At 36.0% G+C, this 18140-nt stretch overlaps 1 protein-coding gene across 10 annotated transcripts in view; it reads left to right on the plus strand.

Annotated features, from left to right (window-relative positions):
• DLGAP1 (DLG associated protein 1) overlaps nt 1-18140 on the plus strand; it is a 410173-nt gene that overhangs the window by 258608 nt on the left and 133425 nt on the right. For 9 of the 10 annotated variants that reach the window (XM_038174624.2, XM_021268892.4, XM_072034762.1 and 6 more), the window contains one exon: nt 7756-8781. In XM_038174624.2, coding sequence (XP_038030552.2) covers nt 7828-8781 — 954 coding nt within the window. In that variant the 5' untranslated portion in view covers nt 7756-7827. Of the gene's footprint in view, nt 1-7755; nt 8782-9603; nt 9815-18140 lie in introns of those variants that run through there. The other variant, XM_021268895.4, reaches the window with a different exon arrangement.

The following is an 18140-nucleotide window of genomic DNA, read 5'->3' on the forward strand; positions in this document are numbered from 1 at the left end:
CAAACATGTCATGCTAAAGACTTGCAGAGCAGGTAATAATGTGGTAGAAAATGTATTAGTGAGCCATGCAGCTGAGTGCTGTGTAATAGTGCAAGTTCTGACTTTGACTGGCAGCTTCCATTAGATCACTGGCAAACAGTCACTGGATTCTACAATGGCTCCTTTGCTTGGTCACATTATTGTACTTGCCATGAGGTTCGAGTGCTTTTTTAGTGCAAGGGTGTTCATTTTCACTGCATGGCCACATTGCAGAGCATGGAATTACTTGACTTTCACAGGGAAAGTACTGCACATTGCATACACTGAATGTGGGTTTTATCTGCTGAACATTTCATTCCAACTAGAAAAAATTAAGCCTTCAGCATACATAAGTGACTGGCATGCAAGGATATATATATATGTAATATCTATATGTGTATCACTTAATTAATTCTGTATGTTTTATTGTTTGTTTGTTTGTTTGTTTTTGCCACTGTGATAGCCCCTCTATTTTTAGGGGCCATCAGTACTGTAGAAACATGTGGCATGTCCCTGGTACTTGCCTCCTTTTGCAATCCTGAGATATCCTGAGAAACATTCTACATCACATTATCTGCAATTGCTAGAAAGTAATGACTGTAGTCCTTTCATTTTAAGAAATCTTCTATGAGGAAAGCAAGTGAATGGCCTCTAGAGTTGCAGACTTTAGGCGTGACAGTAGGAAACTCAAAAGAGAGTAACCCAGATATGTGTATGACAACTTAGTTCCAAATTTTGAAGTATCTTCCTTTTCATCCTTTTTCCGTGTTTCCCCAGCCCAAAGAGCATTCTGGAAACTCAGTGTAGATACTGCTTAAAAAAATAAATAAATAAATAAATAAATAAATAAATAAATAATAATAATAATAATAATAATAATAATAATAATAATAATAATAATAATAAATTACAATAACAAGGTTAAGGTCAGAACTTTCATCATCCTGCAGAATGAGAAGAATAAAATTACTTACATATCTAAACTTACATATGAGGTATATTCTTCAATGCTGCATATATGCCATTTATCAAATGATCTGGCTTAATATATACATACAATACTCTTACATGCACGTTACTCAGACATAATCTCCTGACTGTCTTCTTTCTGAGAAAGGAAAATATTGATTGGCAGTTCTGAATTCATAGTGGAATTCACCACAGATTCTCCAATCAATGTGCTTTACCTTAGTGTGTCAGAGCAATTCTGTGTCCTATGCCACAGAAAATGCATGAGCAGTCTAATTACATAGTATATTATTACTCACTGGAGCAGATCAGAATTTCTAAGAAGCTAACTGTTAATTGTGTGTGCAAATGAGGAGAGTGGAAGAGCAGATGATCACAGTTGAATATTTCAATTTGAAGAGCCAAGATTTTTGCATGCAATCCTGCCTATTGCCAGTCACACTTCTAGCAGGATTGAAAAAAATCAGTCTGTGTCAAAATGTTGCTGACATATTGCTGCCGAAATTCTTGCAGACCTTGTAATGTATTTAGATATGACTCAGAGATTAATTACATGCTACGTTTCTTTAATGACTACAGTTTTTGTGACACTCCCAGTGAAGAATCAACTTACTATTAGCCACAGAGATGAAGAAAAGAAACACAAGCCTAGACCTTCGAGGAACATAATACCCAGTTACTGACCGCCACAGCTTCTCACCAAAAGCACATGGATGAAAACAGTCATCAAATGTAAATGTGAAACTTATCACCACAAGTATACACAAACTAAAGAGTGTTAGAGTGTTAGATGCAGACAGGATTTATTATTATTACTGTTATTTATTAAATCTTTTAAGAGGGAGGCTTTCTCTATTTTTTTTCTGTATGGATACAGTTCTCATGGAACTTCTTGAGGTCACCTAGAGTTCAGTTACATTTTTTCCCTGTTACTCCCGCTTACTATTAGAATGTTTATGTTAGTGCTCAAAACATTTCTCTTGATGATTCCCCTTCTCCTGTTCAAAATTAAATTATATCGTAAGTATTGGTTTCCTGGTGTGACTGCTGACAGGGAAGCAAAATGCACACATTCTCTTGAGAGTTTTACCCAAGGCACGGTATCTTTCATATTACATGCCAAAATCAATTAGGAAAATAATGTGAAACCTCATTTTCTTCTGAACACCTTTAATAAAATATGTGGATAGATGTTTTTTAGAGTATGCATCCTTTTATTGATGTCTAAATTTTCATTACTGTGATGAAACATAACAGAAAGGCCATACAGAATGGCTGCAAAATATCAAGACCTTTGGGATAAAGTGATCCACTGTAAAGTGAGGAGCATGTGAAAGTTTGATTCTGAGCATAAACATACATTCCTGGTGTTTGTAAAAGTTTGAGAAGGAGGGAGAGAATTTTCCCAGGGAACATCCCATAGCATGTGAGTAAATAAATAAGCAAATGCTGAGAATCTATGCTGTTCGATATGGAAATGAGAATCTTTCTTTGTTTGCCATAGTACATAAGACGGGAGCATGACTACAAATCGTACTGCTAAAATGCATAAATGCATATTTTATGTTTTCTCACTTCAAACAGTAACCCAGCATTTCTTTAAAACAAACAAACAAACAAACAAAACCACTATGATCTAAGGTATGAGTTTCAATATGGTCCAAATGCATGTTTCAATTTGTGCATGTGATTACATGCCTTCCTCAGTCAGAGCCATATATATAGGACATTACATGTTTATATTGCCTTCCTACTGTGCATCAGCCCTTTGCTTTTTGAACCTGGCACAAAGTTGAGGATTCAGAAGTGTCATCTAACTCACTGAAAGGTATCTTAGAACTGTATTCACTGAACAAAAAATATCCAACATCTCTCACTCCTTAGTTTCTGAACAAGCACAATATTAAGCTTAAGCTGCTATGGTCCTGATGATATTTAACTAGGGCTTCTCTGTTGGCATGTTGCACATAATATAGTTACATTGACCACCTTCTGTATATTGTTATATCTCATTTGTTTTTCTAATTAAGCTACACACACTGACATACATATCATTGCTATTCTGACAATTGTCTTAGTAGTTATTGACCTTATACTTTGCATCATGTCATATTTTGCATGTTGCAGTTTGCATTGCTCTGAATCTTGAACTGCCACAACATATTCAGATTTTTGAAATAAAATTCAGTGTTGACTCTTCATATTGATCCTATCAAAGAAATTTCTAATTATGAAGATTTATAAGTCACTAATGACCACACACCGTTTTTGATTGTAGTAGTCATTTTGAGTTATTAATTATTCATTTTGTACTACCTGCTACATTATCCTGTTTTGTCTGCTTACTTTCTATATACCTATATATTCATGTTTTTAGTGAAATCATTTGCTACCTCACTGCTTTTCACAGCTTTCTGTGACAATGTAAGAAACATAATTCTTCAGTCTTGTGCAATAAAATTGGAGGGGCTATGTAACATATCAGCAAATCCTTTATTAGAGAAAGGATTTCACATATTTCTAAAGGAAAGAATATGTTTCTTGAAGACATGTTTTATGAATAAATTTGGGACACACAAGTAAGCAATACAGATTAGTTAAATAAAATTTGTGAAAGTTTATGTACTTTATGCGTTCAGGTTTTGTTATTTTGTATGCTTTTCCACTTTAATTTTCAGATTATAATTAATTATGCATTGTTCTGGCCACTAAGTGATTCCAACAAATTGTTGTGCTTTAGGGACACCATATCAGCAGCAAGGATGAATACATTTGTATCCTTCTTACCTGGGGCATCCTCAAGAAAACAAAAGCAAACAGAATGTGAATGCTGAAAGTAATAAGCATTCTTCAACCTCGCAATCCTGTATCTATTTAACATCTCATTTACTCCATGCTATCAAGTGTTTTTAGTCTGCTGTCCATGGAATTGCTATTTCTATTGTTTATTAATATGCAATATGTTCGTCAATTATCTTCCCTTCTTTCATGAGTAATTAAATGTTCCTAGTTTGGCCAAAAAATAATAATACAATAAAAGTCTAAATTTGCTTCCTTTCAGCTATTCGTGACATGATAAGATAGCCCTGTCTCCAGCTGTTAATTGAACTAAACATTTGTTGATAGGTTCAACCAACACAATTATAGAAAATGATGCATGTTTTTTGAAAAATACTGATGGAACTAGATGAGACAGTAAAGTTTATTTATTCTAGAAATGTTTGAACATATTAACACATTATAGTGGGGCTGAGGTGTGAGGATGATTTAGGTACTGTTATTTTTATTTTTTTCCATGAAGAAGAATTACCCACTACGTATTTAAGAGAAGCACCACTTATTCCTTCACTGCAGAGCACATCGTACTTGTTCTTTCCTTACTGGAAGGTGCACCTTGGGACATTTTTGTTTGTTTCTAATTCATTCCACTTTCAATACTGTAACTGAAGTAAAGCAAGTCTACAATCTAGTTAATTCTCGTGGTCTTTTAACATAAATGGCACAGGGTAAATTCAGGGTCTATACCTCAATAAAGGTTTTCCATGTGGTTGTAGCAGAAAAACTCTTACACATACACCAGTATAAGAGTTGGGAATAAATGTTTTTTACTCTGAATTACAATTTTTCCCAGGTTTTGAAACCTTTACCATCACCCCTTCTTGTAACACAGGTTGGTGGTTGCCATTTCTTTTGTGTTTCGTTTGTCCGTCACTCTATGCTACTTCTTTTTTTTACTCCTTTTTTCAATCTGCTGTTCCTGCAAAGCTTTATCCACCTTCAATTTTTTTTTATTTTATTTTTTTGTTGTTGTAACTCTGTGATATGCTTTCACAAGCATATCTTCTCTGTTTTTCCCTATGTTTGTTCCTCTCATTCCTTTTGGGTAGATCATCCTATCTATTTTCTGCTTTTTTCTCCAGCACTTCCTCATGGAAGATTCATTGACAGCTCAGATTCAAAATGGGTGTAGAACTAAATGTTATCTTTTCCCTTAAACATTTCCACCATCCTACATGTCATGCTAGCTCATATAGCAGTGTTTAGCCAAGTTTGTTATATCTACCTCCACGATTTATGGAAAGCCCATTCTTTTTCTCTATAAGAGATACATGTTACTTTTCATAAACTTTTTCACTTTTTAAGACTTCTTGCCCATTCTCCTTAGCATCCATATTGCCAGTCCATCCAAAATACCTCTTGTAACATTGCTGGCCTCATCAGTCAAACCATACCCACAGGTTTTAAACTCATTTTGCCTTCAAGATGTTCCAAGCTGTTCTGTCCCAGCCTATAAATCAGGTTGTTTCTTGTGTTTCCTCAGCCCAGCCATTCTGCTTCATCAATATATTAAGACTACATGTTCTTAATTATTCAATTACATTCTCTGTACCTGTCATGACTTCACTATTCTGTAAATTATTGATCCTTTGGTAGGCCTCGTCTATGACTTTCCACAGCATAAAAAAAGTGAAAAATTCATAGCCGTACAGATAACAAAAAAATAAAAAATAAAAAAAATAAAAAAGGAAAATATATCACTGGTTCTGGGGATGACACACTTTACTGTACCTCTGTGTCTTTCTCATGTCTTTGGGGCAAGTTTCTACTATTTTTGTCTTATATGGCATACTCATCTATTGTTAGCCTTAAGATAATCAAGATTAATCATCTGGAGGGCACTTTCATGATTGTTAGTGGAATGAAATAAAAATTAATTGGCTGAAGCCTTGCTCTCACAAGCATTCAAGTATGATAGATATCTATTCATAGATAACAGAGATTGGAGGATTTTGATTTGGTCTTTATATCCTTTGGTGGTATTGTTCTTGAGTGGATATTCTTGATCAAGCCATATTTTCAATGATTCAAGTAATGGATTTACTACTACATCCCCTTGGATGTTGTCTGTTACACATTCTAATAGATTGTATTTTTAAAGGAGTTTTGTTAGGGATATAAAAACTCTTTAGAACTGGTAGATTATATACTATAGTACTGTCACTTCAGTATAATTGACAAGGCTAGCTCTCTGGATACACAGTTTTTGTTCTTTATAAGTGCCTCAGACCATGACACCTTAGTCCTCTTCAAGTAAGCCGGTGAACTCATGCATTTGGAGTATTTCAAGTGCCTTTTGTGGTATTTTGAAAACTGGTTTTCAAATTCAGGGTCTCCTGAGAATGAACATTTTCTGTATTTTAGGAATCCAGTGAGGGGGAGTGAAATGAAGGACATCCACTCTAACTTTGAAACATATTGAAAAAGCTTACCACAGATTCAGGAGAAAATATGAAATATGTTCTGATGAAATGCAAAGTAGGCTTCTCCAGACTGACATCAGCTTAAGCTATTTTAGAAAACTTAATTGTTGCCAATTTACCAGTAGGTAAAATGTCTACAACCTGTTAAAACATGAACTGTATCTGAGAGAACACTGAAAGAAAGTAGGGGAAAGCTTTTTGCAATATCTATTAATACTCTAGGAAAGATCTCAGGGTTGACATTTCTGGTAGTAACACTTGATTAGCCATTCTGGAAGGGAATAAAGTAGCTGAGTGACACTCATTCCAGTTGTGTGCAGTACAACAGGGCATACTCTAAAGTCTCCCATCTGCCCACCAGGAGCTGAGGTGGTACCATAAGAAAGTTTTAGCACTCCTGAAACCCTGTAATATATGCATTAATAGCTCAGAGATTGCAGCAACAGTTGTGTCTGGCCTTTTGCTGGTGGCAGAGCTGAAATGAGGCTATCTGGCTTCAAACCATGTGATTATTATATCACATGTGATGAAGATTTTCTTTTTCAACTAGCAGTAAACAACAGTCTATAACACTGTGAGTAACTTCAGGGCCAAATAACTGCAAGTGGATATTAAGTGTTGAAATCCCTTACACTGTTAAAGCAATGTACGAGTGTTATCTATATCAATTCCCTTGATGGCATAGGGAGAAGGGATACTTAAACACTGCTTAGTGCTCTGTAAAATTATGGAAAATTAAGTCAAGCCATGCATTATGAGAGGAAGATTTTTTTTTCTTTACATTTAGGGGTAAGTAAACATTAGATACAACCCCCAAATGAACCCAATATTAAACAGCTGGTCTGGTTTCATTCTGATAGTGAAATGTATTGTTGTTTTATTATTAATTTGAATAAATTAAAATAAATAAAATTAATTAAAATAAATTAAAACTTACGGAAATCATGTTTGGCACTGTCTCAAGACACAGTCCGGCAGGCAACACAGATAAAGTAAAACTGAACTTGAATCATGAACAGATATGCACTGAAGCCAGAGAAAAGTTTTCCTGTAATTGCACCATGTCTTTCATTTGGCCCAAAGTAATCCCAAAATACTCCATTAGGGATGTAATCTCTTAATGCACTTATTTGGTCATGAAAGCATACAGATGATCAATTAAGGCCTCCTAGAAGGCCCTTGCCCATGCATGTTTTCAGGACTGAGGTTTTAGAGTACAGGCAGTGATACTTATCTTGCTGTGGATTAGCAAGCAATGGCAAGTTCAATATCAGAAAATGTTCTTGCATCTGGGTTCTAGCTGGTGAAAACAAAATCATTTTGTTTGTATGTTATTTAGGCATCCCGTATCACTACTGGCATGGGAAAGATTATGTGAGAAAAAGAATTCGAGAAGGTCTATTCCAATTATTTTTATAATAAGAAGAATGAATGCTAAAAGTGCACATGTTGTTTTCTCTCATAGCTTGAATATCTCATGGCTTCTGCTGTATTTCATTTTTTGTAGGCCTTTCTCTGAGACCTGCCCGTTGCATAGCCATACGTATTAGATGACTTTGGGACTTGCTTTGCATCAACGATGAAGGGATTATCTAGCAGCCGTAGTCATCATCATGGGGTTACCTGTGACCCTCCGTGTGACAGTCTGCCACATCACCCGGACAGGAAGCCATATTTGTTAAACCCAGTGGACCCTCATCCTGCAGACCACCCTTACTACACTCAAAGAAACTCTTTTCAGGCAGAGTGTATGGTGCCGTACAATGATCAGATTGCCAGCAGCACGTTTCCTCGGAGACATTACAACTCGCACCATGAACTTAAGGACGAGTGTGCTCTGGTTCCCCATGGAACTGCCAACAAGACTAATCGCATTCCTGCCAACCTCTTGGACCAGTTTGAGCGGCAGCTGCCCCTGAATCGGGATGGCTACCATACTCTGCAGTACAAGCGGACTGCCATGGAGCACCGCAGCGACAGCCCAGGGAGGATCCGACACCTGGTTCATTCTGTCCAAAAGCTCTTTACCAAGTCCCATTCACTGGAGGGACCATCCAAGGGGAGTGTCAATGGGAGTAAAGCAAGCCCAGAGGAGTCACAGACAATGAGGTATGGGAAGCGCAGCAAGAGTAAAGAAAGGCGATCAGAAGGTAAGCCCAGATCCAATGCATCAGGATGGTGGAGTTCAGATGACAACTTGGACAATGATGTTTGCATTTATCATGGTCCCAGTGGGGTCATGACCATGGGAAGATGTCCTGATCGTTCTTCTTCCCAATACTTTATGGAAGCCTATAACACTATTAGTGAACATACTGTGAAGTCATCCAGAAGCAATAATGATGTCAAGTGCTCTACCTGTGCAAACCTGCCTGTGAATTTGGACTCCCAGTTAATGAAGAAAAGCTCTTGGTCCTCTACATTAACCGTGAGCAGAGCCCGTGAAGTTTACCAGAAAGCATCAGTTAACATGGACCAGACAGTGGTGAAGTCAGAGACGTGTCAACAGGAACGGTCATGTCAGTACCTCCAGGTACAGTGTGGAGAACTGATTTCTATTAACTGTGCTCTGCCATGTCACAGGTGTTTGTGAGGGATGGAGGTTTGCTCTGATATTTCATCTTTCCTGAGAGATTTCTAATCACTAAACAAGGGGCCATGCAGCTGAAATTAAAAATAAATCTGTTGTGTTTTTTTGGTTTTTTTTTGGTTTTTTTCTGATTTCATTTTCTTCTTTTTTTTTCTCTTTTCTTTTTTCTTTTTTTTCTTTTTATTTTTTCTTCTCTTTTCTTTCTTTGTCAGCATTCAATATTTCAAAGAAACAGTTCATGTTGGAACAGGCTTAATTTTTTCATGTGGGAAAAATAAGACCTCTTTGTGTACTTTTTGAATTTATAAGGCAGTCACAGTAGGGGTATAGAGAATGTGATGTTGTAGTGCTTGTAGTTAGCATTACAACGTCAATTAAATGAATGTTACCAGGATACAAATTCTTTGATTTCTGTAATTTCAGGATTTGCCTTTATTTGCTGCTTATTTTATTATGAAAGCTTCTGAGACCTTTTGAGTAACTTTGAGGTACCTTAATACTTTATCCTGTTGGAAAACAATCTACTTTCCTTTTTGTCATAGCATATAAATTCTCATAAAATACTTATTGTAAAGTGTCCAGATTTGTTTATCTGGCTATTCCTCTTTCTCATGGCTTTGAGTCAAAAATATAAAAGCAAAAGGTTGAAATTATTGCTTGTTCTGATTATACATTTTAGGAGTACATCACCTACTCCCTCACAAGCTGTTTGCAGTTAATACAGCGTCACTATTTTTCACCAGTATTGTATCTTTAAATGTCAAGAATCAGATGTCTGCTCTTGGAGCTATCATACTGCCGGTGAATGTTTGTGGCAGGAACATGGATCAGAAAATATTAAAACAGTTTCATTCTTAGGGGAGCTGTGGATAGCTTTTTTGCACTTTAAAACGGAGCACTTATGGCACATCTAAGTGTATGTGTAAGATGGAACAACGTTGCACAGAGAAGAGAGAAGACCATGAGGAAAAAAGAGGTTTGCTGAGACAATTTGGTTTCATTTTAATGTAGTGGGACTCTTGTCTATTTGTATAGAAACTGTAAGGAGTTTTCTCATATGGGTGCTTTAATGATACAGTCAGCTTTCACATTCTGTTGTTTAAACCAGTACGCAGAAAAAGCGTAGGACCGAGGCATACACATTTAAAAATTGATCTTAAAAGGTATTATTGAATGGCATGCAAAATAATTCTGAATGCCAGCATCTGGGATTCTAAGCTTTAAATGTAAAGAAGTGGATCGGTGTATTTTCTATTAATTGCTGGGAGAGTGGAGTGTGAAAACAGGGGATAATAAGGGTGCTAAGAGTATGTTTACAGCTGTTCTTATGGACTGGGGAGGGACAGGGGTTTCAGAATAGCCTAAGGTTACAGCCTTTTCAGATTTGTTATATTAAGTCTCTTTTGTCTGAATTCTGTGAGGGACAATAAATTATTACTTTAGAGTCAATTGTTGTAATTACTTTGGACCTTGAGATTTCTTTGTTGATGTTTTTGTTTACTCCTTTGATCTTCCTCACAGGCTTTGATAAAATAGCTGACAACTCAGTTTGTGACCAGATGGCTAGAAAAGAGCAAAAAACTGTGCCAGCATCGGCTTTAAACGAACACCTCCATAGGGACTTTTAGACAATGTTTAACTGATGGGAATAGACTCTTGAAGTGGAATTAGAGGACATTATCTGTGTCTGTATGAAAATATGTCCAACAACTGTCAAGGGCAGGAATTAAAATAACTAAATTCTCACTGTGTTTCTCATATTGTTTATGTTCAAATTAATAGTTTGGTTTTAGTTTTCCATTTCATTTCATTTCATTTATTTCATTTCATTTTTCTAATTGTATGCTTGTTTGTAAAAGTCAGAGAAATGTAAATGGATTGAAATTGTTTAAAAAAAAAAAAAAAATTGAATCGGGTCTTGATTAACATTGGAAATAATACTCAAACAGAACAGGGTAGATTTAAGGGAGCAGGTCAGTATTATTATTCTCTCTTGGCAGTATAAAAAGATAAAAAATAGGTATAAATCATAAAAAGTAAGTCTGTATGGCTGAATGCATCCCATTGCCTTTCTCTTCATTGCATCACCCATCTTTTTATTCTACAAGCCCTCTAGGGCTTGGACATTGTTTCCTTTTGTGTTTCCCCAGTGTCCAGCACAATGGGGTCTGGAACATAATTGAGGCCTTTTGGCTGTCCCGATATATGAATATATGTTAACAACAGCAGAGTATCACTCTGTCAGTGGGCTGTAGCAGTATTAAGATTATCTGTTGTTTTCCTGGTGACCTTCTAATCATTGTACCAAAGGGCTGGTGTCCTACATTGTTAAAACAATTAGAAATGCACTAAATGAGATAAAAGCTATTTAGCTGCAAATTCATGACAGTACTGGACAACTCTGATAATGACATCAATTAATAGAATGCTTCTTTGTTGCTTTATTTAACTCATTAAATGTTAAATAGATGCTCTTGTCAACTCACTTGTAATTTAAGTCATTGTTTATAGCCCAGGACATAAACTCTCTGATCCTTAAAAGAAGCAACTATTTTGCTCACGAAAACTGTTCTTGTGGTAGTATCTGGACACAACAAAGGAGTGATGTTCCAACTCAGGGTACAAAAACATTTTCTTTGTCCTGGTAGCTCTGAGTATATCAGAGATCACAGATAAAATAGAGTTCATATTTGCTTGTAACAGCTTTTACCACTGAAGTATCTGGATGAATTCTCAGTGTAAAGACATGGAAATAACAAACAATTATCTCACTTAGTGTGATATTTTCCACATAACCATTCTGTGAAAGGAGCTGGCAGTAGTTCATGTTACAGATGGGCTTATTTCTCATAACTTGGAATTTGGACTGAGTGCAGTGTCCTCTTGCACCACACACACTTTCTTTACCCCGGCAGGCTCCGCTTCCAGTCCAGGTGCTGAGATGCGGTGTCCAGCCTCTGAGTTCAAGGGCAGAGAGGAATCAGGGAGGCTTGGCTCCACTCTGTTTCTGAGATAACTTTCTGTTATCTCAGAAAGGGTTATTGGTTCCCACGATGGTTTAAAGACAATCAGGTAAACCTTTTCCTCTTAGCGGCATTTTGGGGATGGAGTTCTTTTTCCCTCTTCTCTCCATTTCTCCTTTCAAAAATGAGGATCTGGACAGTAGAAAGATAAAGTCCTTTATCGAGCTCCTTCTTACTTCAAGAAAAATATTTTCATTTGATCCAGATTTGCAATCACACTAACATGAAGGAAGGTGAGAAGGACCTGTGGTTTTCTCAAAATTCTACAAAATGATTTCCCTGCCTTATAGAGAATAATCTATAAGGCAGTGGACAGCTTCCACTTCTCTGGTAGCTTCACCTTTGAAATAACTAAAATTAAGCAAAAGTATAGAACATGAAATATAAGCAGACTTTTGTTCTGCAAGCAATAGGGCCTAAATACACTGGTAGATATTTCTGACACTTTTGTTTCACTATGAATTCATGATTGTTGAAGTTAATAGAATATCAAATACACTGCATAGTTGGTCTCTAATTATAATTTTGCTGTTCATTATTCCCTGTAATTACTATTCCCGTAGTCCTTAGTCCATTTGTAAAGAGATGGAGAAGAATACAAAAGATGACATTTTTCGTATTATTCCTCTTTTCTTCTAATGTGGGTCAGTCATATGTTTTCTTTTGACCCAATTTGATGAGACTGAAGTCAGTTGTGTCAGATATTCAGGGCTGAGGAAGGAAGTTTACTCCTGAAAGCTGAAGTAGGTGGGGACGACTGTGCAGTCATCTGAGCTCTGCATTTGAATCAATAACCCTTTGGTGGGAGAATATGGGAAATACTATAAAAACTGTAAGCCAAGTTTTGGGGTGTGATAAGCATTTTCTGTTTTTTCAGAGACTGGATCTAGTGGCGAGCAACTCCGGTTGGTACGGCGCTCATTTTCCTATGGGAAGGTTGTCTGTAATGTGCAGTATGTCCTATAGTGTTAAGAAACTGATATAGTTAAAGTGACTTGCTTTCCAGTCTTGGAACAAAGCACTTCCATAGTTTCTTAGGATATACTGCTCATTCCCAGCATCTTTCTGTTGTCTGTGTCCATGGGTGGCCAGATACAGGGTAAGGCCTCATCCCAAATCAGGATGCTTATAAGGATCAGGATCTGTCATGTGATTTGTTAATGCAGCATGTTAATTGCAGTGTGTTTGTCTTTATGACACAGAACTTTGTTAGGTCTGTTATATTGGGCTTAACTGGGCAAGTTGATCTGCATTTTCTGCTGTTCTCTACTTTTTCTTTACTCATGTTGTTTGTGTTTCTGTCATAACTACCATATTCAAATTAATCTTTCAGTATATCCTTCCGATGTATATGGATGTTGCATTTTAATGTCCAGTAATATTAATGAATATTTTCATACATCAGATGAAGCATGTATAATTAACCCTGTGATTTAACAGTCAGATCTATAAAGTATATCAGGTATCAGTTTCAAAGTATTTCACTCAACTCATATGACACATATTTCTCAGTAAAGCTAGTGAAACCATTTAAACAAGCAATTTTGAAATAAGATGTCAAACATTATAACATTTTCTAGGTGTATTCCAGGTAACAAAATAATCATGAAAATATTTAGAAATTGTTAAATGTTCATACTTTATTAATAAACTAGTAACTAGCTATATTAAAACTAAAAAATATATATATAATTCACATGAAGCTAATTTATTTCAGTTTTAAAAGTGCTTAAGGATGGTTAACATGAATAATGAATAAAGTTATGAAATTTGGGGGCAATTGGAGTTATAAATAAAGCAAAACCTGCTTTTTAAATATATATATATATATATAAATAAAAATAATTCTGATAAGCCTACATGTTGGTTATTTAGCCAACCTACAAACATTCTACCTACAATATGCCTTTACTATACTGGGAGAAAAATTTAGGAGATTATTTCAGTATAGCCATCCTCTTCATCCTCTCAGTCCTTTAATTTACCTTTCTAAAAAATTGTCAGCTGAAAGAATGATGAGAATGATATTGCTACATATTTCACCTTAACAACTGCTGTGTTCTCATTCAGTTAATTAAAGCCTGAACAGACCTTTGGCATCTGAGTAATGCAGAAATGGAGGCCACCTAAGTTCTAAGAGAGTTGTTCTATGGCAATGTCAGTACTTCACATTTAGCTGCAATTTTATTTGCTCATGCTCCTTAGGTTGGTATTTTTCTATCCGTTGGTTTTAACACCATTCTGTAACCTCTTAATATTGAAAATACTGGCACTGATGTTATTTTTTCTAGATTAACTTGAAGAATTACTTTTGGTTCATTCTGTTAACATCCCTATGTTCTCACAGTGCATTCATTAATGAACATAATTCTGTCTGCTGAATCTCCTTTTTGTGTTGCTAGCATACAGTATAGAGGATTTAGCAACATGCTTGTGCAACACTATGTTACATATAGTGTTATTGTCAGAAACATTTGTGAAAGTTATGGATGCATTTAAGCCAGCATTTATTATCTACTACGGTTCCTTTTGGTATATACGTGGATAAAACTTGATTCAGACCTGGAGTTGAGCCTTTCTGCAACCTTAAATATCTGGAGTGTTCTAATCTGCTTATTTTCATTAAATTCACTGGGAATAAATAAATAAATAAACAAACAAACAAACGAACAAATAAATAAAACTCTACCAAAATCTTCAACACAAAGACAGTCCAGCAAATAAGATCATTTCAATCTGTATCAGAGTTCAAAATCCCTAACATTTCTTATGGAAACTTGCACAGTAAGTGGGAAAAAAAGCACTGAGTGGTGACATGCCTTCCTTATTCAGTGCTAAATAATAAAGAATATTTTTCCTACATCCAGCTGTTGATTTTTTTGTTTGTTTGTTTCAAGAATGGAATCTGTAGCACAGATCTTGAGTGGGGAATACCACCATGATAGTGAGTGGTTTGAGCTGGGGGCAGCTGGCAATGGTCTCTGTTCAGCTCTGCAAAGTCTCCAGCACTGTGCTTGTTGCACAGCTAACCTTCTGTCCAATAATGAATTAAACAACATGAACATGAATCTGTTTGATGTTTCTGTACATGCTTTCTCCTCTCATCTGCTTACACTGAGTTTGTGCAATGGACTGTCTTGTTTGGGTAGAAAGTGAAGAGATTATATGACTTCTGATAAATAAATATTTCTCTTACCAAAGGCTAGGCAATGTGCCATGAAAATGGATAAGACACTGTGCCAGCTTTGATAGGCCAAGGCTTCCAGAGACCTTAAGTTGTTTTTTCATGCAAATAAATTTCTGACTAATTTTGCTTTACTGACATAAACCCAGCCTGCTGATCAGTTTGTTAGAAACTCTTCTAGATTTCCTATACTCTAGTAATTCAGTTTCCAGCAGAAGAGAGTCAAGACCATGACCTTGACTAGCCACTGAGATAGAGCAGAGGTGACAGTTTGGGGTCACTGAGACATCCTATTAAATTCTGAAACCAGTAAAATTTCTTTAGAGCTGAATAAAGGCTTCTTACACAGATATAATTCATTGCTGTAATCCAAAAGAAAGCATTGTGGACGTCTCAGTGAAGTCTGGCCATTGTATACTAAAATATGACAGAAGCTAACAGCCAGCCAGAGATGGTAGGTTAACTGCATTACTTACAGTCATTGCCTGTGTGAGTGAGACATTTGCAAAGCATTAGAGATTATCTAGTTATAGTCAGCCAACAGAAACAGCATCAGGGCTGTTTCCCTCAAAATACACTCTCCACCACATCTGTTTCTCTTCCAAGGATTTCAGATTCAGCTACATGTTCTCTATCCATGAGCCATTTTCTTGCCAGCTTGATAGTGGGCTTGTGGTTTTATGCAGTGAAAGAAAGGTAAAATGACATCTTCTTTAACAGCATTGGTTTTTGATGCTAGCTAGTCACTGTATGCAGGAGCTGAAGTGACTAGGGAGAGCGCTGATTCACCCCAAGGAAGTCATCTACTGGTGAAAGAACATTTCTCCACTCATTGAAATTATCCTTTCAAGGACTGGTATTCACGTTAGCAGTCATACTGTAGGTTCTCATTGTCCTTCCTGGGTGAGGAGTGCTATCTCATTTTAGCCATCTGAAACTGAAAGCTTTAAGGGTTTAGAGAAAGATGAGAATGAATGTTTGCCCTCTACCACAGAAACAATAACATCCATGAGTACCAACGAAGGAGTTTTAATCTGTGGTCCTGGCCTACACTCAGGCTCCACGATTTTAAATAACAGAGGTGATAGCTGTTTGTCGTCCTTTCTGCAGAATATGTTTGGGAGTGGCAAAGTTGCAAGGCCCTTGGCTGTAATCATTGTGTCCAAGTGGCCCTCTTCACTCTTTGTTGGACTTTTATGTGTAAAACAGCAGGAGAAAATTGATTTTGGAGTCAGGTCGGGATTATCTGTGGAGGAAACACAAATTCCTCTTCACAAGACAGACTGTGAATCAGATTCACAAGTGGTCAAGGCATCTTTTAACAAATGAAAATGATAAACTGTAGCAGTACTTGAAAAAGTTTGTCTATTGACTTACTCTGAGTATTCACACTGCCTTTTCAAACTACCATTAAGGTAAGGAAAATTGCAGTTCTTCACAGTGCTCATTCAGGTTTGATGCAGGTTGCAGCCTCAGGATTGAGGAGGTAATGTTCTATCTCAGGCAGGTTCTTTGTCCTGGCTATAAATACTCTTCATGTAAAACAACATGAAGATAAGTCAGCTAAATTAATTAAATTTATAATAGAACCTGACTGCTGAAATCATACAAGCTAAAGCAAGAATTACTGCAGATATTGAACTTGTTAAGTTTGTCCTAAATGGTACGAATGTTCTTGTCTGCCTTTTTGAAAACTCTTGAAGCTTGCTAAATATATATTGTTCGAGGCTTGCAAGGCTTCCTTGTTTTTTTGTGTACTTCAATGATTCTTAATACATGCAGGTTGATAGACTGAAATGTTGCTTATCTTTATTGGTCTGATTAATTCAATATTCATGAGTGCTAGGAATAGGCTTAGTAAGTAGAAGATAGCAATTGAAACTTCCTTAACAACACACAGAAGAAGCATAATAACGGCTAAGAAAACCAAATTGCATGGGTTTGAAAATCTGCACTGAGCAGTCATTAAGCATTGTTCTTCAGTTGTGTGATTTCATTTCATTAAGTATTTGCATACTAATAGAAAGCTAAAGTTACAAGTCTACTGCTGTGAGCAATGGTTAGCCACTCCCTTCCAGTCCTTGTGTTTACTTCTATAGTCATCCACATTGCTTTGGCAAAGCACAGGGAGAAGCTTTTATGCTTTCAGCTGCAATAAACCAAATCAAACTAGAGATCAATAATGAACTTAATTTGCTATAGAGACAGTCTGTTTGCTATTTCATCCAATAAGGTAAGTTAAGAACAATTCTGGGTAGAAGGAAGGAAACTAGAGATATTAGATATTCTATTTTTTATTTGTTAAAGCTTGAATAAATAAACAAAAAATGTTTTCTTTACCTTTGTCCTTACATGCTAGGTTTATTTCACATACCACTAAGCATGAGCTGCTAAAATGAATGTTTGGAAACTGTGGGGCCAGTATACCTGTTTGCTTAGTTTCTTTATTCAGGGTCCTAGATTATCTGATAGAAAAATCCTATTCCTTTATATATATTAAAAAATAAATTTAAAATAATAATAATAATAATAACAAGTCAATCCAGCCTGACTAACAACAGTGTAAACACTTCCAGAAGTCCATACATTTATTTAAAGATCAGGATAGGTAAACAATACACTAAATGAAGCTGAATCCAGGTAAGATGTTGGCTGGTGGCAGTGTTATCTGTATAGTCTGTTCTGTTTAGAAAAACATATCTACCATTTAATCAAAAGAAAGAAAACATAGTAAAACTTAGTTTTCATACTTGTAACAAACATTTTATTTCCAGGTATATAGTGAAGAACTGAAGTCATAAATTCAGTAAGTTGCCTGGCTTAAAGGCCATTGCTGAATATTTTTATGTATTTCAAGTAATAATAATTCTCTGTTTCACTGAGCTTTTATGTATGATTAAAGGACACTCTTGATTTTTAGGTGTGTAAAGAAAATTGTATATGATCTTAAAGATTAGAATGAAATGTTTCCAGGATCTCTATTAGTTCAGTACTATGAATGATAATAGTCCCATTTTAATAAAAACAATGATGTTCATTGTTAGATCTGAGTTTAGCTCTTCCACCTCTTTCATGAGAGTAGAAACAATCATAAG

This window comes from Anas platyrhynchos, chromosome 2, assembly GCF_047663525.1.
Source record: "Anas platyrhynchos isolate ZD024472 breed Pekin duck chromosome 2, IASCAAS_PekinDuck_T2T, whole genome shotgun sequence".
Classification (NCBI taxonomy): Eukaryota; Metazoa; Chordata; class Aves; order Anseriformes; family Anatidae; genus Anas; species Anas platyrhynchos.